A 24,468-nucleotide genomic window follows, 5' to 3' on the forward strand; every position below is an offset into this window, starting at 1 on the left:
AAAACAAACGGTATAAAAGCTTTCAGAAAGAAGCTGATGATTTCCTTGTGACCTAACTGAAATAAAAACGATTATGAGCAATACTATGAATAATTGTATGCCAGCAAGTTTAAAGAACCTAGACGAAATGGGAAAATTCCTAAAAAGATACAGAACTGACTCAAGAAGAAATAGAAAATCTGAATAGGCCTATAATAAGTGGAGAGATTGAATACTGCATAAAAAATAAAAAGCAAACCCTCTCACAAAGTCAGTCTCTGGACCAGATTACTTCACTGGTGAATTTTACCATATGGTTAATGAAGAATTAACATCAGTCCTTCAAAAACGCTACCAAAAAATAGAAAAGTAGGGAACATTTCCGAAGTTATTCGATAAAAACCAGAATTATCCTTATACCCAGGGGTCCCCAAACTTTTTACACAGGGGGCCAGTTCACTGTCCCTCAGACTGTTGGAGGGCCAGTCTATAAAAAAAAACTATGAACAAATCCCTATGCACACTGCACATATCTTATTTTAAAGTAAAAAAACAAAATGGGAACAAATACAATATTTAAAATAAAAGAACAAGTAAATTTCAATCAACAAACTGACCAATATTTCAATGGGAACTATGCTCCTCTCACTGACCACCAATGAAACAGGTGCCCCTTCAGGAAGTGCAGCGGGGGCCGGATAAATGGCCTCGGGGCCACATGTGGCCCACAGGCTGTAGTTTGGGGACCCCTGCTTATACCAAAACCAGACCAAGGCATCACAAGAAAACTATAAACTAATATCCTTTACTACTATCAGTGTTAAATTCCTCAACAAAATACTAGCAAACTAAATTCAGCAATATATAAAAATTATATGTCTTATATGGATTATATGCCATGACTAAGTAGGATTTATCCCAGGAATACAAGGGTGGTTCAACATCTGAAAATCAATTAATGTAAAACATCACAACATAAAATACTACGTTAATTAAAAGAAGCCAGATACAAAAGACAAAGTATTCAACAGTAGCCTCTACCCTTACACTTGTTTTACAAGAAAGTTGGGCAAAGTGCCTGTGATGGGCTTTAGGGGTAAGTGTTGAGGCCAGAGGGATGCAGAACTGGAAATTCATTGAGGACATCTATAAAGAAATAATCGTGCTCTTGTGATAGAAAACAACATAAAAATGGGAAAGCTGCCAGAATCAGTCAGATCCTTGTTCCAGGCACTCAAGTGTTCTTTCTCTGACAGGATCCTTGTACGGGTACACATAGATTCCCTGATCAACCTTCATAGCTCTGCGGTCTCCTCTCACGACATCTCAAGTCCTGAACCACTACTACAGCTGAGGCTTGCATTGATCTGAACTTCTTCTACACAAGCATGGCAAGAAATGTTTGGTATATTTTTTATGAAATGTTTTCAATTCTACAAGAGTGCTTAGAAAACTGAAAGCACTGATTTAAGGATTGCCATTCCACTGGGGCGACTAATTGAAGGAGCAATTTTCTGCCAAAGGAGAACAGCAGGTTCTAAAAATAAACTAGAAAAAAGCTAAGAATTATATGATTTCACACATAGGTGGGATACAAAACTGAGACTCAGGGACATAGATAAAAGTGAAGCAGTCACCAGGGGTAGGTGGGCTGGGGTAGGGAGATAAAGAGGGATAAGTATACGGTGAAGGAAAATGATCTGACTTCGGGACTTTGGGTGGTGGGCACAGTCAGCAGCCTCAAGTTTCTGGAGATGTTCGCCGAAACCCTATGTACTCTCGTTGATCAAATGTCACCCCAGAAAATTTAATTTCCAAGTAAAAATATTTAAAACAAACTAGAACGTTAAGAAAGAGAAAAGGTGTTCTCTTTCTCCATTCGAACTATGTTCAAGAGGTCACGATTCCAGCACTGTAGAAATGTAGATGAAGGTAATCTTCGTGTGGTGGCCTTGGGGTCAGATCGGTTTCCCACATTATTCCCACCATTCCCATCTGTACCTTTTCATTTCCTAAAGACCAAGAATGTGGAGAGCCCCACGTCAGGAGCAGGCTCCAGTAAGGAAACGGCAGAGAGAGAATCTGTGACCACCACGGAGGCATTCCCCTTTGTCAGCTGCAGACTCGCAGGCGGGCGCATGGCCAGCAGCCTAGTGGATGCGCGCTCTGCAGAGGCCGCGTTCTCGGAGACTCTCCGTGCTACCTCCAGATCTCGCCTGCCAGTGTGGCTGGCGCTCCATGATTCTACGGCTCACCGTTTCTATGAGATGAGATTCAGCATCTGCTCGAGGATCAGAATGTTTGGCTCAGATATTCACGTTGGTCAAGCTAATTTGCTTTTTGGTTTAACTCAGTAAGAAGCGGTTGAAAATAAATTAAAAATTCCAAACAAAAGATTTTCAACAATCAAGAAGGAGGGAAGGATAAATGTTAACTGTTTTCATACTTTCTGTCCTATTGTTATATTTTCACCCCCCCCCACATTATTTGTTACTTTTTATATTAGAATACATAATTTGACATATTTCATAAGGTTTTTTTAAAAAAACTATTCCCCAGACAGGTCAAATTATCCTAAATAAACAAGTAGTTCAGCCCTCTCCATTCAAGATGATTTGTTTTGAAAATGTATGCTAAGGGGCCCTGGCCAGCTGGCTCAGTGGAGAGAGCATCGGTCCAGGGTGCAGGCGTCTTAGGTTCGATGCCCAGTCAGGGCACACATGAGAAGTGACCTTCTGCTTTTTCCCCCTCCCTTTCCCCCTTCTATCCTTCTTTCTCTCTCACAGCCAGTGGCTCGGTTGGTGTAAGCATTGGCCCCGGATGGCGGTTGTCAGGTGGATCCCAGTTGGGGCTCATGTGGGAGTCTGTCTCTCTATCTCCCCTCCTCTCACTTAAAACAAAACAAACAAACAGAAATACACATGACAAGGGAAGAGCTCAAATCTGACCCAGAAAGGGAGAGGCAGCAATCCCTATCTATGGTTTTAATCCCTACCTTCTCAAACAACTTTTTCGGTAATTCTTTCGGTGGTAGTATGTTACCTGACCTCCCTACCCCATTAGTACTGGTAAGTAGCATATGCACTACGTACCATACTGCTTTTATAAAATGTGAAAAATCGTGAATTCCGAAACTATGGACTTGTAGCTCAATCGAGGTAAGGAGCCAAGATGTTAGACGAGAAACCCTTCACGCTATATATTTACGTTTATGTAGAGAACTTAGGCAAGTCGCCGTCTCCCTGGCGGCTGTCATCATCTGGAAAATAAGGGAGACAGCAGGCAAGATGGCCTCTAAAATCCCTGACAGTAATTAAATTCTAGCATTTTACCTGACCCATGTCTACCCTAAAACATATAATAAATTATGTTCAATTTTGGACTGTATTGAATTTCTACAAAATTACAGGCATTTGGCTTTGCCCATGATGTGTAATAAGCACACATTATTAGATGTCTCTTCAATTCTGTAATTTAATTCAGTTTTAGTACCTGCTGTGCCAAACACAGACGATATGCCTTCCATAATGGTCTTGTGGATACTGGGTTGAGACAGGACAAATCCAAGTGTCCAAAATGCAATCTTAAAAAGAAAAACATATACATAAAAAAATATAACTTTCTTTCAAAGTAAACAAAAGCATACTTAGTATTAGGCTCAAACATGTAAAAGAAACAAGGGAAATGTTTAAATTAAACTTAAAAGTCTGTTAGGTAAGAACCTCTTCAAAAACAACTACATTTTATGAACAAAATATGGATAGATGCTATTTATCTCATGAGCTATTTATCATTTTATTCTCTCACTATAGTTTCACTATATTGTTTATATAGATTAATTTATCTTCACTAAAAATGTGAAAAGTGGGATGTTTTACTAATATACAATATGAAATATTACATAGGCATATGGTAAATATTTAGAAACAACAAATTATGCCACTAAAGAATGTGAATCCAAATTCAAAACAAAAACATTTTTCAAGATTTAATTTCTTTGGACTACAAACTAATTGTCAAGTCAAATATTCTACAAATGAAACATGGAAGTTTTAAATAAGCCTCAGAAACTACACTTAAAATCTCATACACCACATTATGAAGGTACTCAATATCAAACACAGGGGGTCCTTGTAGACACTATTAAACACGATACGGTGCTCACAAGTTCATAGAGTGTTACTGAACGTAGAATGCTTGCCAGCTCTCTCTCCAGACTAGGGGCTGGGAACCTTTTTGGCTGAGAGAGCCATGAACGCCACATATTTTAAAATGTAATTCCGTGAGAGCCATACAACGATCTGTGTATGTTATGCGTTATCCAATAAAAATTTGGTGTTGTCCCGGAGGACAGCTGTGATTGGCTCCAGCCACCCGCAACCATGAACAGGAGCAGTAGGAAATGAATGGATTGTAATACATGAGAATGTTTTATATTTTTAACGTTATAATTTTTTTATTAAAGATTTGTCTGCGAGCCAGATGCAGCCATCAAAAGAGCCACATCTGGCTCATGAGCCATAGGTTCCCGACCCCTGCTCTAGACCAAACAAAAGTATTTCCAATCTTTCCTCACTGTAGAATTATAAAATAGAATTATAATGCTATACATCTGAAAAATTAGCTTTCCCTTAACTCAGGATAATACAACAAACCTGTATAAAATCATTAAAAGAAGCTTGGATTTTTTTTCCCCTAGTAAATATGTATTATAAAAGAAATTTCATCAAGGAAAACCAGTCCTGAAATGATTCAGACAACACTTCCTGTAACTTAAGTTCTTTTGTCCCTTTTGTGAAGTACTTTTTTTGTTGTTGTGACTTCAGGTAACTTAATATAATTGCAATACTCCCCTCTGTGGTCAAAAGAGGAATAGCAATCGTGTGAAAGGAAGCGCTCTGACAAAGCCAAGTTTAATAGTGCTAACTATTTTGCCCTTGGTTACATTAAACTGACAGCGGAGAAATTGTGGTAAACCCAGGACACTATAATTAGAGACCAGCTTTCTGTGGCATTTTCCAGATTATGAAAGAATTACCCTAGAGATCATCTAGGGGACTTTTACAGTAGAAGCAAGAGTGCTCTTCTCCCATCTCCCCATTTCCCCATTCAAGCCCTTTCTCCTATTGTCTGTAGACGGAAGTGCCCAATTACTCTTATTTCACTGTCTCCATACTCAATTCATCTTATTTAAAGAGCCAGAGATGATGTGTGTGTGGGGGAAACAATCTTAGGTGACAGAAGATAGACATTGTTATAAAGAGGGATCTAAAGTTTAATATGCTTAATTGGAGTTTTAGAGATTCACTAAAATTTGGTAATATTTATTTTTATAACAAATGCAAGGAATTTAGCTATACTATAAATAGCTGTACAGTAGTGTTAATTATCTTTTTTTTTTTTACGGGGGGGGGGATAGATAGGGACAGACAGGAAGGGAAACAAATGAGAAGCATCAATGCTTCATTGTGGTACCTTAGTTGTTCATTGCTTGCTTTCTCATATGTGCCTTGACGGGGGGGGGGGGGGGGGGAGGCTACAGCAGAGCGAGTGACCCCTTGCTCAAGCCAGTGATTGCTGGGCTCAAGCCAGTGACCATGGGGTCATGTCTATGATCACATGCTCAAGTCAGCAACCCTATGCTCAAACTGGTGAGCCTGTGCTCAAGCCAGCAACCCCATGCTCAAGCTAGTGAGCCCACGTTCAAGCCAGGTGAGCCCGCGCTCAAGCCGGTGACCTTGGGGTTTCAAACCCAGGTCCTCTGCGTCCCAGTCCAATGTTCTATCCACTGCGCCACCACCTGCTCAGGCACTAGTTATCATAATGCCTTTTTTCTTAACAGATTTCGCCTCTAAAATTTTTTATTTTCTACTTTAGAAAACCAATATTTTTTAAAAAATAAAATGCATGTAAAAGAGAGTAAAACGTAAGCAAGAAGTTTATCTATATTACTGAATCAACAAACAAGTGACCCTGAGGCCTCTGTTCACCCACATGTGGGAAAAGGGGTTAAAAATGCTCCCAATAGTACCAATTAGTATCTTGCCACAGGGGGTCAAGTCCACGGTGAGGGCTGGGCAAAAAGGGGAGCCCCCGCCCCCGGCTCAGTGACCTCCAGGAGCAGCCGCTACAGGCCTTGCCATTGCTGTGCAGACGTGAGCACAAAGGCGCTAAGGCCCAGCGAGGGAAGCCCACCGCGCCGTGCCACAGGGAGGAGGAAACGAGTATGTTCTTCAGCATCACGGATTCCTTCATTCATAAAAACAAGACGGGGTCTCTATAACATGCTAGATAGCCCTGGTCGGTTGGCTCAGCGGTAGAGCGTCGGTCTGGCGTGTGGGGGAACCGGGTTCGATTCCTGGCCAGGGCACATAGGAGAAGCGCCCATTTACTTCTCCACCCTCCCCTTCCTCTCTGTCTCTCTCTTCCCCTCCTGCAGCCGAGGCTCCATTGGAGCAAGGATGGCCCGGGCGCTGGGGATGGCTCCTTGGCCTCTGCCCCAGGCACTAGAGTGGCTCTGGTCATGGCAGAGCGACCCCCCCAAGGGGCAGAGCATCGCTCCCTGGTGGGCAGAGTGTCGCCCCTGGTGGGCGTGCCAGGTGGATCCCGGTCGGGCGCATGCGGGAGTCTGTCTGACTGTCTCTCCCCGTTTCCAGCTTCAGAAAAAAAAAACAAAAAACATGCTAGATAGCCTTCAACCAATCACGGTCGACACGAATTTGTAGAGACATAACTCCTGCCCAGAGAACGTTCACATCTAGTCAGGGTTACAAGAGGAAAGAACAGCTAAATAAGCAGAGAGGCAATGGGGGTGGGGGTGGGGGCACAGACAATCACTGCTGTGGAGTTGAGGGCGGGAGGGCCTGGGGCAGGGGGGTGACGGTCATTACCGAACGGGTTTAGAAAAAGCTTCAAGGAAGCAGATAAAAAAGGGAAAATGTCAGTTTTGAGATTAGACTTGCAAAGATGTTCTTTAAAAAGTTCATTTGGCAGTGAGAAATTTCTTGGAACTTAAACATGGTTTCAGCATAGAAACGGATCTATAGATTGTGGTCACTACCTTGGGCCAGCCAGCCCACCAAGCCTATCTGAAGCTTGAGCTCTGAGTCTCACGGGCTTTGGGGCAGAGCACAGAGCAGGACAAAAGCTAAGAATATGATGCCAGTACCAAGAAACACCACACCCCACCTCCCACCGCTCAGGCAGGACTCAGCACTCTCTAGGCAGTGGGGAGATCAATCACAGTCTCCGCTCCTACCCTGGGGGAGCTGAGTGCCAGGTTTTGGAAGCCAGGGCAATGGATTAGTAATGGACCATTGAAAACAAGGACCGATTGAAACCACGGCTTTCTGTTTTATATGAGAAAAAAGCTATAACCTTTACTGAGCACCTATTTTGTGCCATAAACTGTTAGCCAACTTTCTATTCACTACCAATCTAATCCTCACAACTCTCCTATAAGGCAGATGTCATTAGACCTATACTCTAGGTGAGGACACTGAGGCTCAGAGAAATTAAACACCCGGCATGGGGACATGGGTTTGGACCTGACCTAAAGCCTTTCCGGGGTCTCTTGCCTGTACGACAAGTTGGCACTCTTGGAAGTGCCAACAAAGAGCCAGCGAGATGGAACTTTTCACTAATCATCAGACACTTCCTTCCTGAAATGAATGACTTCAATCCTTTCAGACCAGTGCCAGGAACAAGTTCCGAAGAGCTGACTTCCTCTGCGTCAGCTCAATGGGGCTTTGTGTCCCTGTTTTCCGGGGGACCTTTCTCATGGGATCTCGAAAATTAATCCTGTGACAGGAGTGGCTGTTTTGTTGCTGCTTTGGGAGTTGTTTTGATGTTTGCTTTTTAATTTTGCTATTGCTTAATCGGTTTCCAAGAGAATTATGTAAGGAAAATCAGAGATTAATATTAGCGGTCATTAAAGAAGGGGAAAGGATTGATCAGACGATTTTATATGATCTATTCCAGTGGTTGACACACATTTGGGCAGAGAGGCCGGAATTTCTATTTCTGCTCTTTATGCAGTAACTTTTCAAATGGGTTAAAAGAAACTAGAATGTCAGTATTTAGAAATCCTTTAGCAACCCTGACCTTTGTAAGAGGAAGGAGATAAAAATAATACTTAAAACATCTTATTTCTCTTTGTTAGAAGAAAAGGAAGGGAGCACATTTATTATTAGAGATGATTAGAATGTTCCTGTTAAAAGGAAACAAAGACATAAAGAAGGTCAGCCTTTCATTTCTCAGGTAATATAGGTGAGGAAATCCCCCTAACACAGGAAACTGGCCGCCATCGGACATGACGTGGCAGACACACCTCAGGGCTTTAGTCGAGTTTATAAGTTTTTGTTTTGTTTTTTTTTAAGTTACAAAGTGTCCACTCATTTAGAAGTCTTGTGAGTTCCCATGCTCCAGCCCCATTCGTGGGGAAGCTTACGGGACCCAGATGCCGGGTACTGCGACTGGGACAGTGCAGAGGAGGAGAAGGGGCCGGGCGAAGACAAAGAACGCACACTCACCAAGTTCCAGGCGGGCTTGTTTCAATCCTCACAACAACCGTGCAGAGAAATGAGTCGCTATGAACAAGGACCCGGGTCCTAGGACCTCACTAGGAGTTTCCTCATCCCTTTTTCACCCGTAAGTAAACGCAGGCTCCAAGTTTAAATGACCTCCCTGAGACTCTCCCGCTGTTCCTGGGGATATCTGGATTCAAGCCCAGGCGTCTGAAACCACCCAGCTACCTACTCTCTCTCCAGTAAAAGGGGGGGGGCAAGCCTCCCGCAGCTTTTTGTTGTTGTTGTTGTTTTTGTTTATTTTAAAATTTTATTTATTGATTGATTTTAAAGAGAGGAGATGGGAAAGAGGGAGAGAGAAACACTGATTTGTTGTTTTACTTATTTATACATTTATTGGTTGTCTCTTGTATGTGCCCTGATCAGACCTTGACATATCAGGAAGACACTCTACCAGCGGTCGGCAAACTCATTAGTCCACAGAGCTAGATATCAACAGTACAACGACTGAAATTTCTTTTGAGAGCCAAATTTTTTAAACTTAAACTATATAGGTAGGCACGTTCCTTATCGAGGTGGCACCTGCACGTGGTGCTTTGGGGAAGAGCCACACTCAAGGGGCCAGAGAGCCGCCTGTGGCTCCCCAGCCACAGTTTGCCGACCAGGGCTCTAACCGCCTGAGCTACTCTGCCAGGGCTGTGCTAGGTCTTAAAGAATAAGTAACAATAGAATTGAATGGACTGATTGAACCGATCTGTTTTATGTCTACTTCCTCAAGTAAACTGTAAGCTCCTTTGGCCTTATAACTACCCCTGTGCATAGCAACCACTCAGTCTTAAACTGGGGACTGATGGGTGCAGGGATGGGTCACTCACTGGGCTGAGCCAGGGCTGTGGTGACTGGGAGCAGGAGGCGGGACAAACAGGTCCATCCACTGACGGGCCCAGAAAACCCTCACAGGAGGCGCAGAGAGACAAAGTTTCCATGAGGCAGCAGGGAGGTGAGCTGGATGGCTGTTCCTGGTCAGAGGGGCGGCTGAGGTGAGGGGCTGGGTGGGGGGAAGGGCTTATCAGAGGGCCTTGTGGGGAATCATAAGAGGAATGTACTTGAAGCACAGGGGAAGGTGGGCGCTTTGGGAATGCAGAATACAGGATAGGAAAGGTCCCCGTTAGTGAGGGAGCTGCCTCTGAGCTGAGACCGGGGAGACGGTGTTTCTGTTTGATCCCTCTTGGGGGAGTGTTAATAGCCTTTCTTACAGATTGTCTTGTTGCCTGTTGACAGCAGGCTCCACGCTCTGAGCCACTTCTGGGGCTTTCATCCCGTCCCCATGGCCTCTGTGCAGGGCTCAGGAGTCCAGGACATGAGGCTCTAGGTCCCTTGGGTGACCAGGAGGGAGAGCAGAAAAGCTGCAGCACGAAGCTCTCCGACTGGCCCCTAAGGCTCAGTGAACGGGGAGAGGGGGCGCAGAGGGCTGTGTGCCAGGGTTCCAAGTACTTGGGTGTCCCACACAGAAGAAGACTAGGAGGGCCCCGCTTGCTTTCCAGGAAGGACTTCACCTTCCTTCACGCTGGAGCCTGGCAGCCTCCCAGGCCCTCCCGCCCCTCTGTAACAATACTGCTAAGCATGCTGCCTGACAGAGAAAGTGCTCCAGAGCAGGTGTGTCACAGCTGACTCCAGAGGGCAAGCGTTTCCCTAGCGGGTGACACACTGCACTGCAGACACAGAATGCACCACACAGCTCTGCTTTGCCTCCTCTGCGATCTCATCAGAATTCATTACAAGGGGGGCCTCGGGTTACAAGTCTCGACATACGATGTTTTGAGTGTATGACCCTCCCTCCCATAAAAACTTAAAGATACTGAGACGTGAGTGTTTCGGCTTATGCCACGAGCGTCGCACTTACGGACTACGTGGGCGAACGGGCTTGGCTGCGTGAAGGAAGAATACGTAGTATGGAATATTTATGTCCTTTTCCTTTTCCTGTGGCTTAGTTGTGTTTTTATTGACAACATGTTCCAGACTATGATTTTACAGCTATGTTAGGATAGGTAAGTGACTTAGGCTAGGGTGTGTTTCGACTTACACCATAATTTGGGTTACGTCACTGTCACAGGAACGAAACTGTGTCGTAATCCGAGGACCGCCTTTACTCAGTTTTATTTTTCTCTCTTACAAACAACTCATTGGGTCTTTTTCCTCCCCATACAAAGTGAAAAGGGAAGGAAAAATGAAGGGGAAAACTGAAAGTGCACAGAAGAAATGTGACCCTTACTGTACTAATATACTTACAGGGACAGCGTTGGACAGAGAAGCCCAGAGTAGGAGAAGCCCGTAATTTGGACTTTGCTCGTTTGTTTCCGTCTCGATGATATCCAGCAAAGCTTGCATTAGTGTCTGTTTAAAAGAAAGAAGTACTGTCAAACCATGGCTATGTGACAAAGACTAATGTTAATAAAACACCACATAGTTTTCTTTTATCCAAAAGGTATGGTTTCCGCCATTCCCAGGTTTGCAGTTTGAGGCATGCTCAGGGATTTACACACTTACTTCTTACATAGTAATTAGGAGTAGGAACTGTGGAGCTCAACTCCATTGCTGTATTGCTTCAAAATCTGCCTTAGTTATTTTTTTTTAAGACTTTATTTTTTTTTAGTAAAATTGAGAGGAACATACAGAGATTTCCCATGTAACCCCTATCCCACACACAGACAGCATTCCCCGCTATCGGGATCACTCAGTGGTACGTTACATTTTTCATCAAGGATGAATCTATATTGACAAATCGTAATTTCCTAACGTCTGTAGTCTACCTGAGAATTCATTCTTGGTGCTGTAGATTCTATGGGTTTGCACAAACCTGTAAGGGCGTACATCTATCATTATAATCCATCCACGTATATAATCCATCCACGTACTGAAGGGCAGCTTGGATACTTCTCAGTATGAACAATTATGAACAAAGTTGCCATAAACACTGCTTTCATCACATCCCCAAATTTGGTAGTTGTGTTTTCACTTTCATCTGTTTCAAAATATTTTTAATTTCTCCTAAGACTTCTTCTTTGACCCATGAGTTATTTAAAAGTGTGTTGTTTAATCTCCCCATGTTTTGGGATTTTCTTTTCTGTTATTGATTTCTAGTTTAGTTACGTTGTGTTCTGAAAGTAGATATCATATTATTTCTATCCTTTCAAATGTGTTTTATGGTCAAAAATGTATAGGCAGAGCACAGAGGATTTTTAGGGCAGTGAAAATACTCTATATGGATTATTTAGAAGGAAATTCATAGCCTTGATGGCTATGTTAGAAAAGAAAGAAGTTCTGATATCAGTAAGAGAAGCAAATTAAACACAAAGCAGGCAGAAGAAAAGAATTTGAGCAGAAATCAATGAAACTGAAAACAGGAAACCAACAGAGAAAATCAATGAAATCAAAAGCTGGTTCTTTAAAAAAATCAATAAAATCAATAAGCCTCTAGCCAGGCTGAGAGAGAGAAAAAAAATACAACACAAATTCCTAATATCAGAAATAAAAAAGGGAGGGGCATCATTTTAAAGCCCATGAAAATTAAAAAGATAGTAATTAAAAAGAATGCTTTCAACAACTCCTTGCCCACAAATCTGATAACCTAGATGAAATGGATCACTTCCATGAAAGACACAATCTGCCAAAACTCTCACAAGAAGAAATAGATGACCTAAATAGGCTCATGTCTATTAAAGAAATTAAACCCGTAATTAATAACTCTGCAAAACAGAAAGCACCAGGTTCAGATGGGCTCACTGGTAAATTCTACCAAACACTTAAAAGTGAAAGTATACCAATTCTGTACAATCTCTTTCAGAGGATGGAAATGGAGAACTTCTTAACTCGTTCTATAAGGTCAGCAGGGCCCTACTACCAGAACCAGACAGACAGTGCAAGAAAAGAAAACTACAGACCAGTGTCTCTCATAAACATCGATGCAAAAAGCCTCAACAAAATACAGGGTATTTGCTGGCTACTGGTCTCCAGTTTGGGGCCAGTGGCTGACCCTATACCATCCTTCTCTTACGGATCCAAGAGGAGTTGTTGATTTTTCCATCTGTTCAGGTTTTCCCTCCTTGTTAGGATGAAAGGACAATTTCCAAGATTCTTACATGTGAAAGGGGAACTAGGCTTAGTTACTGAAGAACTCAGTAACCTTGGACAAGTGACTTTAAGCTCTCTGTGTCTTAGTTTCCTCACATACAAAATGGTCAGAGGATTGCTGTGAGAATTAAATGAGTTACCATCTTGACAGATGTTACTTTTTTGTATTTTTTAAAAATTTTTAATCAACTTCTCCTCTTAGGAAAAGAAACACACATCTCTGGAGCAATCAGGAGAAAACCCTTCGTCCTTCGAGTGTACAGAAGCTCAGGTTCCCCACCATGGGAGAGACCAGCCGAGCCAGTACACTACAAACACTGTAATTCTCTAAAACCACAGAGAAAACGGACACTCACAGAAACGTTTCCCAGGTTTGTCTATGCCCCTTCCTCGTCATGAGGAAAAAATTCAGACACCATCACATGTTCATTAAGTTACTTGTGCACTCTGCAGCTTCAGTAACTCAGGCTCAGGTGACAGAAATAATGGTAGCTAATGTCAAGTCACTGCTCACTAGGGCAGGCAGGGACTTAGGAGCTTTACAAGTATTTAATCCATTCAGTCCTCACCCAACTCCAAGGAATCAATACTTTCATCTTCACCACTTGACATTTGAGAAAATTAAAATACAATTAAGTTAGGAACTGACAGGGACATACACCGTGTAAATGGTTGGGCGGGGATTCAGACCCTGTGAGCCTGGTGCTGGCTACAAAGCCCGCGCTCTTAGCCACTACACTGCACTGCCCATCAGAGACACAACCTACAACCCGCGGGGGCTAGGGGTTGGGAGGAGACACAACTCACAACCCACAGGGGCTAGGGGTTAGGAGGAGTCACAACCCACAACCCGCGGGGGCTAGGGGTTGAGAGAAGACACAACCCACAACTGCGTGGGCTAGGGGTTAGGAGGATCGCACGGTACCATAATGCAGTCGTTTTGCCTCAGCTCACACAACACAGAAAATAACTATTAAATCACTATCAAGGAAAACATATGAAGAGGGACTGTTGCTGTTATTTACTAAGGCATGTAATGTTGCAAAAGCGATTAACCACTGTAATCCTCAGCTGTCTGGTTTTAATAATTCCCCGTTTTCTGGATATGAAAGTTGTTGTGAAAAATAAATGAGAAATGAATTTGTGAAATGTCTAACACTATGTCTGGCCTGGAGTAAGGAACCCATAAATGTTGGCAGCGTCTTATTGTGATTTTTGTTTTGTAATAATAAATCAGCAGAACTAAAAATAGTTCAACTATAAATTTCATTTAAAGCTGGTCTATCGTACTTAGCATGGAAGCTGTTACAACATAAAGTTTATAGCTCACGAAAAACCCTACAGCTATATTTCATTATTTTGATATGCTATTCTGTAAATGCGAATATTTGTTTAATATGTATCTAGACTCAGATGGAAGAAACCACTACATTTGATATTTATGATGTGACAAAATGGGTGTATAATATTTAAAAAAAACAAAAAACTTCCTTCAGTCTTCTGCTTAAGTAGGCCACTGAAATCTACTTATGCAGACTACAACAGAATCTTTCATTTTCTTCTTAGCCCACAGTTTTTAAAAAATGTGTGTATCAAACAGAAAACTTCTGGAGGGAAACAGAAGTGATACACACAAAACTGAAGTTAACCTGCTCATGAATGTTCACAGTGAGTTCTGTCCCAAAGTCTTAAAAACTGGATTAGCTTCAGCAAAATTCAAAATCTGTCTTGAGTCCAACAGGCAGAGTAGCTGTAATAGAAAAAGCTTCATTTCTTCCGAGTAAGGAAACAGCTTTAGCAGAGGCATTCAAAACCCTTTCTGCTAGGCCCACAGATTTAGGATCTATCTGAGGGTGGCTTTTACACCCACGTGGCTTTACCCCTAAATCCTAGAAAATAATCCAGACAAAACGTGTGTTTGTGTGGGTCTGTTTGTGAAACAGAATCATTAGTTGACATATAGTTTGTGAATGAAGGGCCTTCCAGTATAGCTTCCTATTCCTTTATTGAGGAGAAAGACACCTAAATATTCAGGCATCCTTTTTCCAAAGGCTGATTTCTCCAGTGTTAAGCAGTTGTTTGTGACAACACTGGCTATACTAACTAAAAACAGACAAAATAATTTTGATGCGATCTTTAAATACTAAAAGATCTGGAGTTTTTTGTTCTTTTTAATGAGAATAATAATGATCAACTTTCCGGTAGTCCTTACTATGTTCCAAGTGCTTTACAAACATGAACTCATCAACTCCCGACCACTCTATAAGGCAGGTAATCAAACGGAGGCCAAGAGACTAGGTGTCACACCCAAGATCTCAGGGCTGGGCACTGCATTTGCGCCTGTCCAGGCCGTCTAGACCAAAAGAATCCCAGTGTCTGAGGGTGGGTCTGGAGAAGCAGGTATTTTCCCCAACAGCTCCCAGAGATTCTCATGAGCCTCCAGGGTTGAGAATCGTTTATTAGCAAGCACTAGAACCAGCTGGATGGCTTACTGCCCCACAGGTCGCTGGGCTCCGCTCCGAGTTTCTGATAGCAGGGTTTCTAGGTAACGTTGGTACCATCGGTACCACAGATCCAGGACATTTAAGACACCGACACCTAGCGCCTAGCTTTTAAAATTACACCATATCACCTCCTTGAACTTGAAGAGAAGTGACTAGTGGCCTTGAGAACGATGTCCATTTTGTTGAGATTTGTTTTCTTTGCCTAATTTGCCGTAACTCCCACCTGTCACTGTTAACACAGCCACCTATGCAATATATTAATAAATAAAGACCTCAGAATTGGGTTTTGTTTGGTGGTCTGTAACATTATGTGTTTCTTATGTAGGACAGAATTAATATACCTACCTCACTATTGTGAGGATATAATAATAAAATAATGTATGTAAATATGTCTAACACCAGTGCTTGACGCAAAAATTAGTATGTAATTAATCTCATGATTTTTAGTGAAAATATATATTTAACAGTCATAGTTTATTATTGTCATCATCTTATGTATTTTAGCACAAAAAGATAAGGTATACTTACCATGGAATTATCTTTTTCAGATTTGTATGTTTTTATATCTGGAATATTTTTCTCAAAAAATGCGAGGAGCCACCTTTTGGATTTTGACCAGTCTCTAGTTGAGGGGGGAAAAATACGTGTATAAATTAATTTCAAAGCAATTTAGGAGCAAGAGATTACAGTATGAAATGAGGGATGGCTATGGAATTATAATTATTTCCCCCAAATTTTTCTTCCTCAGCTGGAATTTCAAGAGAAGTCTACCTTCAGACTTATTAGTCCAGAAGGAAAATTGTGAGGAGCAATTTCAGTCTTTTACAAATAAATTTTTGAATTCCTATAGGATTAGCATTAAATAAGAAAACAGGGCAAAGGCCCTGGTCAATTAGCTCAGTTGGTTAGAGCGTCATCCTGAAACACTAAGGTTACAGGTTCAATCCCTGGACAGGACATGTACAGGAAGCAACCAATGAATGCACAACTAAAGTGGAACAACAAATAAATGCTTCTCTCTCTCTCCCATCTTCTCTCCATCTCTTTAAAAATCAATCAATAAAAAAATGTATAAAAAAATCCCAACAGCCGAGGATCTGCTTGGTCTTCATTTACTTGGCAGTTGTCATTTATAGAAGTATGAAAACTAGCATGGGGACCCATTGCTGGATTAAGGCAGGTAAAGCAAACTGGCTATAATGTTTTTAATCTTTTCTGACCATTAACCATTGTAGACCAATTGTCAAGAAATCAAAAAGTCCTAAGTTACTTTGTTTTGGGCCATTTTACCCATTTATCTGAGCCCACTCTGAGGAATGCACTTAAGCACACTGACTTGTGCCTCAGAGAGAATGAAGACACCGATGTCTGATTCTAGGACCAGCCACTCGTGACAGTTTAACGCAGGTCAAACTGCAGCAGTGAATGTGATGATAAGCTATAAAAAGGATAAAAGGTCTCAAAATAAATTCTTCATTTTATTCTCTATTCATGTTCTCTTTCATTTTTGTTCCTCAAAATTTAAAAAAAGATGAGTATTTCTTCTTCTGTTTCTCCTTTCTTATTTTTTTTTCTAAATGAGAGAAGGGGAGATAGACAGACTCCCACATGAGCCCCGACCAGGATCCACCTGGCAACCCCTGTCTGAGACTGTTGCTCAAATGAACTGAGTGATCCCTAATGCTCAGGGCTAAAACTTGAACCAAGGAGCCTCTGGCTGTGGGAGGGAAAGAGGGAGAGAAAGGAGAAAGGGAGTGGAACGGAAGAGAAGCAGATGGTTGTTTCTCTTGTGTGCCCTGTCCAGGGACTGAACCCAGGACATCTGCATACCAGGCCAATGCTCTATCCACTGAACCAACCAGCCAGAGCGTCTTCTGTTCCTCCTTCAAAAAGAAACCAGTCATAAAAAATGGTTCTCTCTCTTCCCCATTTAAACTGCTGTTATATCTACTCGAAACAAAGAAATGAGAGACATTATGAATTGCTGGGAGGAGCTTGGTCAATGAATTAATTATAGGAAATAAGGTCTTCTACCTTAGAAGACATTCTGGAATCTGGGATCCATGTTCAAAACCTTCATCATAAGCTTGAAAATGGTGATGGAACTCTATGATTTTGCTCTGGTTTGTGGGAAACAAACCTTTTTTAAAGAGCGTATTTACACTGACTGGGTAAAGGAGATGCCTATAAAGAGAAAAACATAGAAAAAGCCCGACTCAGTTAGCAAAGAATATAAAATCAGGATACCAAGAGGGCATTATCTAATAGCTATTTATAAGGAGTAGGCAATACTGCACGACAGATTTTTTTCAGGAAAAGTCACCCTTAACAGGTTTTAATATTTGCCTATTGTTGTCAACATGACTTAAGGGTAACTGAAATTGTAGTCTTATTTAGCTGAAGCTTTTAAAATGCTTTCTCAGCAAGCATTCTTTGATTCTAATGACTGTAAGATACACATAAATGGATTCAATGCAATTTCAACAAGTATTTATTCAACAAATAATAAGATCCAGTCCATGCCTTCAGAGAGCAGCAAAAATAATCAGACTTATCCGTCACCAAATTTCCTAATGTCTCATAGGATCCTACAAATTTGAACTATCAAATATTGAAATACAGTGTTTATCACCAAATTTTATCAAAAGTGAATAAAGTGATTACTGAGGCATACTTTAAGTAAAAGAGTATCAGTGATCATTAATACGCCCTAGATTAGTAACACTAAGTACTGTTTATCTCACTTTTATTTCCTTTCTCCAAAAGTTTCAGAGATGCCTGAGAATCTGCTGTTTTGTTGTAGATACTGGGCATGCCCGAGTTTGGCTGGTTGGGTATCTTTCTTTTTCCCTCTTTCAAAACCGCTAACATTAAATGCTGTTCTGCTTTCTGAGCCTGAACCGCTGACTCCCGCCTTCAGGACCCCAGTCTCCCACTCAGAAGGAAAGTGCCTAGAGTAACTTCCAGTTTCCGCAACTCCTTACGCAGGCGGGGAATTTTCCCACCGTTCCCACGCCCCACACCTTACCTTTGCCAGAAGGCTGAGGCGACCTACCACACTGACCTGCTCCACCTGCCTGCTCTGCCTCTCGGCACCCCCTGGTGGCAGAGTGCGGGGTGAGGCCCACACTGACTTAGCCTTGCTCACCGTTTCATGTCTCACAAGCATCTCCTGGATGCTTGTCATCCACTTCATGATTCCTCGTCCTCTCAGTGTCTGCTGGTTGTAATGATCACCAACCACACTGAATGTCTTATGAAAATTCTGACGGATGTATGACAATTAAAGGGGGACTGAGGAGAGGGTAAAGGGGGATAAATGGAGACGGAAGGAGACTTGACTTGGGGTGGTGAGCACGCGGGGCGACGTACAGCTGATGTGTTATGGAGTGGCACACCCGAAACCTATGGAATCTTACTAACCAATGTCACCCCAAAATATTCAACTTAAAAAAAAAGGGTAAATCCATCTAGAGCGTACACAATTGTATGGAATAACTAAGAAGAAATGACTACAAATGTATTAAAATGTGTGGGTTTATTTGCTCACTATAAAATTGGAGTGCTGAACTAAAACTTGCCCATTAATAGAATTTAAAACATGAACGCAATCTCTTAACTGTCTAGTTAGGTAGACTTCATTAATCCACCAAATAATTTCTGAAGTCCAATGTATATGCTTCCAATCTTTTTATTCCAAAAGAACAAGATGAAGTAATACCAGCTGGTATATTTACCTCACTAAGACGTTCAGGTCCCTTGTCCCATGAGTGCCTAAGTTCTCCAGTTGCGCATGTAATTCTTCAGTTAGTTGTCCAGTGAGTTGACATAGGTTGAAAGCCCCCATTTTCCCCTTCATCAGGATATAAAGTTTTTCATGCAGTGTTAAAAAGACATTCTTTGGAATTGATGCTATAAACAAGAAACCTATTTTTAAAAGAAGCCACAACTCCTTAAAGCAGTCAATATACCTCTACTATTATTTGATCAGGAGGGAATTATAGCCAAAGTTCACCAAATACATAAAATAAACTCCTGGTAAAGGTTCAACTTAGACTGTGAGATAGTAAAAGGGTAATTTGCTTTAAGACGTAATCCATAACTGGGTGATTAAAAGGCCTCTGGAAAACACAATTCTAGTGATTTTCATTGGCTCTTCAGTAATATTTCTAGCCCCTCCCCCTTTCAAATCTATACTTCGGGCATATTGAAAACACAAATTATTTTATTTATATCTGCATTGCCATGGCTGTCTTATGTGCTCAGAACATTCTCTACTTGACAAACCTCACCCCCACCCTGCACACTCACATCTCAAAGATCTAAACTTCTCCTGCTAATATCCATTGCTCTGTCAAGCATCTTGCTGAATACGACTTCCGCCTGGAGTCCTGTCCTCACCCCGTGTGTAGCTTTGGCCCCATTATTTCCTTGCATTAGAGTTCCTGATCCTTCCACAACACACACTCCTGGCTGGGCTGAGGGTCCTGAGAGAATGAGTTTCTTAACTCATTGTTTCACTATATTTTTCTTTGATCTTATTTTATTTTCTTCAAAGTAACTTCTCAAAAAATAAGTTTTAGTTTTGTATTTCACATCCTATTATGTACCGGTTACACTTTTATGTTACATTTTCACTAAAAGGAATTTGTAGATACTCTGTAGCATTCATCTTCTCTGTCCTGGGGAATACATGCAAGCAATGAGGAGCTGGCTCAAAAGGAAATATTAACATATTTCCTCTGTTAAGTAGAAATCCTTATACAGGAAAGCCCCCAGGGGCGGGCAGGTGAATAAGTTGGTCTATATTCCGGAAGGAATGTGTGACCTTACAGATCAAGAGCTTTCAGAATATTAACATTCTTTTATCTGGAGTTCCACAGTCCAAATACCAAGAAGTACTAAACAGTCATAAAATTTAACCCACGTGTGATACTCATGAAAGTAAGAAGAAAAAATAATCGTGCTCTTGATCACAGAGAACTTTTAAAACAGACATTTTTGTCTTAATGGTAAAAAAAAAAAAGATGCGTGAAAGGCTACATGAAAAGGAACCTAAAAAAGGAGCAAAGAGGAAAAAGTTCAGTGGTGGGATTCAGCCAGTTTGCACTGATTCAGCAGAATCGATACCTAATATTTTGTTGAGTTCTGTGAACCGGTTGTTAAAATGACACTTGTCATCAGGGTTCTCTCTAAGGTGGGCCCCTGGGCAGCCGCCCAATGTGGAAATCACAAATTTACATTCTTTACTCTTTTTTAATATTCAACTGTGCAACAGCGTATCTAAGCGCCCGTAGTCATGTTCATTCCATCCATAGGTGAAAAACATTTCAAGTGAGGGCGCCAATCAAGAAGCAATATGGAAATATCTTAAACTACATTTTATTGCTTTTTGTCAGGTATTATTTAATATTTTTTCATTAATATTTTAAAACTCATAACATAATCTAGCTTTGTATACCTCTTTTATTGTTCTTACTTACTAAATGCATAAAATAATAAACGCCCTTTTGGTATACCATTTTTTTATACTTAAAATGGTCATGAGGGCAGAGAACCTGTTGTTAAATTATTTGAATCCCACCACTGCCTGACCTGTGGTGGCGCAGTGGATAAAGCGTCAACCTGGAAATGCTGAGGTCGCCGGTTCGAAACCCTGGGCTTGCCTGGTCAAGGCACATATGGGAGTTGATGCTTCCAGCTCCTACCCCCTTCTCTCTCTCTCTCTGTCTCTCTCCCTCTCTCTCTCCTCTCTAAAAATGAATAAATAAAATAAAAAATAAAAAAAGAAATCCCACCACTGAAAAAGCCAGACAGTAGAAGCAAGCACAGACTGTGAATACAGAAAAGTGTCAAGCGCAGAAGGAACCAGCCCTGCGTCCTTGGGAGGACAAATGGCCTCAGCATGCACGTTTGTGACCCGGGAAGAAGTGCAGGCAGTCACCGTGGCAGCACGCTGACCAGTACAATGCAGCAGTCTGTGAGGAGAGAGAATCAGCGAAAGGGCGCCACTTACCTTAATAGCCCTACAGATTATGCCAGGAAATGCCATTAGTAAAGGGCTTACTAAGCAGTGGAATTCTACGTTCAGGGAGCAGAGCAGCAGCATGTGATCAAGCCAAGAGCTACAGCCTGAAGAACACTGTATACACAGTAGCAGAAGAGTTAGCCAGGTCTTGGGAGCTGTAACAGGATACAGAGTCCAAATATTTTCCAAAGACATATCAGCGAGGTAACCTCATCTCTTTCACACGTCTAATTGGGATCTAACTGTACTAGGCTGCCAATTTCATTTGTTTTTTAATAACCAAACTCATCCAATACTCTTTTCTCCTTCTAGCCCTACTCTACAGAATAAAATAATGGGGCCTCATCATTCCTGACAAAGGAGTAAGGATGGAACTGTTACCTAACGCTATTCTGGGAATCCAACGTTGTCTTTAAAATGAACTATCTGAAAATATTCTTTACCTGTACGATAGACGGGACTTTGCACCGCAAGTTCAAAATTTACTTCTTTGGATTTTAGGAACACATTAATGCCCTCTTCTTCAGTAACAAAGGTCATTCGAGTTCCCATAGCAAAGACTGTAAACACTGGTCCATACTGAAAACAACACATAAATACAGATGACATTAGTAAGCATTTCTGATAATAAGCTACTGGGCCATGGATTAGGTTTAAGATAGTGTTCCTCAAGAACCCCAGTTCTGAAGTTATAGTCAAGAAAAAAATTCTCATTAGATATGGTAATTAATTCCAAATTTGACTGATTTGGCCAACTCTAAATTATATAAATCTTAATTTATTCTGTCCTAATACTTAGCCTTCCTTCTGATCATGTTATTATTTACCTGCACTTTCCTTTCTTGGAGTGTGAAATAATAATTAAAAATAACTATCAAACCTGACCAGGAGGTGGCGCAGTGGATAGAGCGTCGGACTGGGATGCGGAAGGACCCAGGTTCAAGACCCCGAGGTCGCTGGCTCAAGCAAGGGGTTACTCGGTCTGCTGAAGGCCCACGGTCAAGGCACATATGAAAAAGCAATCAATGAACAACTAAGGTGTTGCAACGTGCAATGAAAAACTAATGATTGATGCTTCTCATCTCTCTCCATTCCTGTCTGTCTGTCCCTGTCTATCCGTCTGACTCTCTGTCTCTGTAAAAAAAAAAAATAAATAAATAAATAAATAAATAAATAAAATAAAGTAAAAAGGAAATAACTATCAAACCCTGTGATATTTGAACATTGCTTTCAAGATTCAGTAGGTTATAAGCAGCCTATAGCTCAATTTTGTTCCGGAAAAAGGTAACAGAATTGCTGACTGCTTTTACCATAAACCCGTGGTCACTCAGCAATGTCTTGCAATGCTAAAAGTTCTCTATGTGTTCACTCTCTCCATTTCCACAGTGACTATGTCATCTACACAACCTGCCCAACTATCTGCACTGTGAGATCACGTTCCTGCTTTGTCACTCACTGGGAAAAAGGAAGCCATGGATGAGGGCGCTCTCGGCTTCTCACCACCAAACCCTGCAAAGCGCACACATCTGGACCGTTCTCCAGACTTCCCTCTGTGCACAGCACCGGTGGGGGGTCCTGCCCCTGGAAATGCCGACTCTCCCTACCTATGTGACAGTCTGTGCTCTCTTCCCTTCTCTTTGTTCTGCAAGTCCCCCTTTTCTCTCCCATGTCACCAGTCTGCCCTCACTATCAGATCATTCCTAGTAGCCTGCAAGCACCCTCGCGTCAGGGGTTGGAGTCCAGGAAGCCCATGACTTTACTGTGGGGCGGGGGGGGGGGGCGCAATATTTCATTATTTTCATTGACCTCTAATTGCAATTTAGCATTTCCCTCACCAAATCTTATTCAGGAGTCCCTCATTAAATGAACCCACTGTTTCAACTATGTTTTCTTAGAATCTGTGTCTATTTGGCATCCTATTCATCACAGACCCAATTATATATTGTGTCTATTTTTTCATTCTTGATGCTCTGCCATGGGTGGCCTCACTCCTCCTGGGGGGAGACTGCCCCCTAGAGCTAGCCAATCCTTAGACTCTAAGGCTTAGAGCCACCCGGGAGCAAACATTTCACACGCAATCCAACCAACCTACCCCCAACTACCTTCTTGTCTAATTTTCAAACACCAAGCCAATATTTCCCAGACCCTGAATCATCCCAGGGCCAGGTAGCATGCAACTACACACCACCCCTACAGCCCAAAGCCCTGAATCATCCCAGGGCCAGGTAGCTTGCAACTACACACCACCCCTATAGCCCAAAGCCCACAGGAACTATCCAGAGTAGCCCATCCTAAACGGTCTACCCCGCCTCGCTCTGCCTTTCCTGAGGAAGCCCCGGTAAGGGCTCTGGTCCAGGCTTTTCCCTTGTTCCTAAATTGTGCTTCCCTGACAAACTCTAGGGCTTTCTCCTGGGGCCCCCATGGCCCCCTCTCAGAACTGCCTCATTTCATTTCCCCTTTGCCCACAGTGATTTGCTCTACTTCATCCAATATATATAATATATTCTTAGAATAATCACTCATACAGTATACCACATTACAGTTATATACTGATCAAAAAAATTAAGGGATATCATATGAACCTAGAAAATATTCTCTAATTTTTTTTGAGCAGTATATATCTCTAAATACCTTCTACATCTGTCACTACTTCAATATTATAGTCATTCCAGACCTGCCATGAAATGATATGTGATTGTTCCTGTGACACACTGTGGGGCATCATCAGGCAACTGAGGGCAGAATAATCATGCAGCCACCAAATAGTGAAGTCTCACTTTCACTGTGTTGGTAGTGAGAACGGCACCAGGTGTTAGACCAGACCTCGGTTCAGCTACCGCTGTACTTGAGTTCTGGCTAAGACGGAATTCAGAGCCAAGAGTCAAACTTAAAGAGAAAGGTTATTTAGACAGTCACGGAGGTAGAAGGAGTGAGCTACAGAAGAAATGGGCTCAGGAAACAAGCCACAGAGGAAACGGAAGGGCCTATTGCTTAGAAGAAAGAGAGGGAAGGAAAACGCGCCTAGGGAGGGGGGTGGGCAAAGGCCCAGGAAGCTAGCTCCACCCAGAGAGCTGCCCAAGGTCCTGTTTTGAGGGTATTTATCGAGGGTATTTATCTGGAGGTCCGAGGAGAGGATCCCAAGAGAAAAATCCATCAGCTTCCCAGGTGTGTCCTTTTAGGGTCATTAGCTGATACCGCTGGTCCTGACGCTGGTCCTGACGTCAGCCATGGCCTTGTGTCTCCACTGATTGGCTGGTGCCAGGCAGGGGGTCATTAGCTGATGCTGCTGGTCCTGACGTCA

The 24,468-nt window shown here is 42.1% G+C and overlaps 1 protein-coding gene across 2 annotated transcripts in view; it reads right to left on the minus strand.

The window, feature by feature from the left end:
- Window positions 1–24,468, minus strand: part of CYP39A1 (cytochrome P450 family 39 subfamily A member 1) — a 77,471-nt gene that overhangs the window by 48,700 nt on the left and 4,303 nt on the right. The window contains exons 2-7 of one of the 2 annotated variants that reach the window (XM_066251893.1): window positions 21,611–21,746; window positions 18,877–19,051; window positions 17,174–17,323; window positions 15,668–15,761; window positions 10,794–10,898; window positions 3,472–3,562 (exon numbers count right to left, since the gene is read on the minus strand). In XM_066251893.1, coding sequence (XP_066107990.1) covers window positions 3,472–3,562; window positions 10,794–10,898; window positions 15,668–15,761; window positions 17,174–17,323; window positions 18,877–19,051; window positions 21,611–21,746 — 751 coding nt within the window. The remainder of the gene's footprint in view (window positions 1–3,471; window positions 3,563–10,793; window positions 10,899–15,667; window positions 15,762–17,173; window positions 17,324–18,876; window positions 19,052–21,610; window positions 21,747–24,468) is intronic. The other variant, XM_066251900.1, reaches the window with a different exon arrangement.

Source organism: Saccopteryx bilineata, chromosome 1, assembly GCF_036850765.1.
Source record: "Saccopteryx bilineata isolate mSacBil1 chromosome 1, mSacBil1_pri_phased_curated, whole genome shotgun sequence".
Taxonomy (NCBI): domain Eukaryota; kingdom Metazoa; phylum Chordata; class Mammalia; order Chiroptera; family Emballonuridae; genus Saccopteryx; species Saccopteryx bilineata.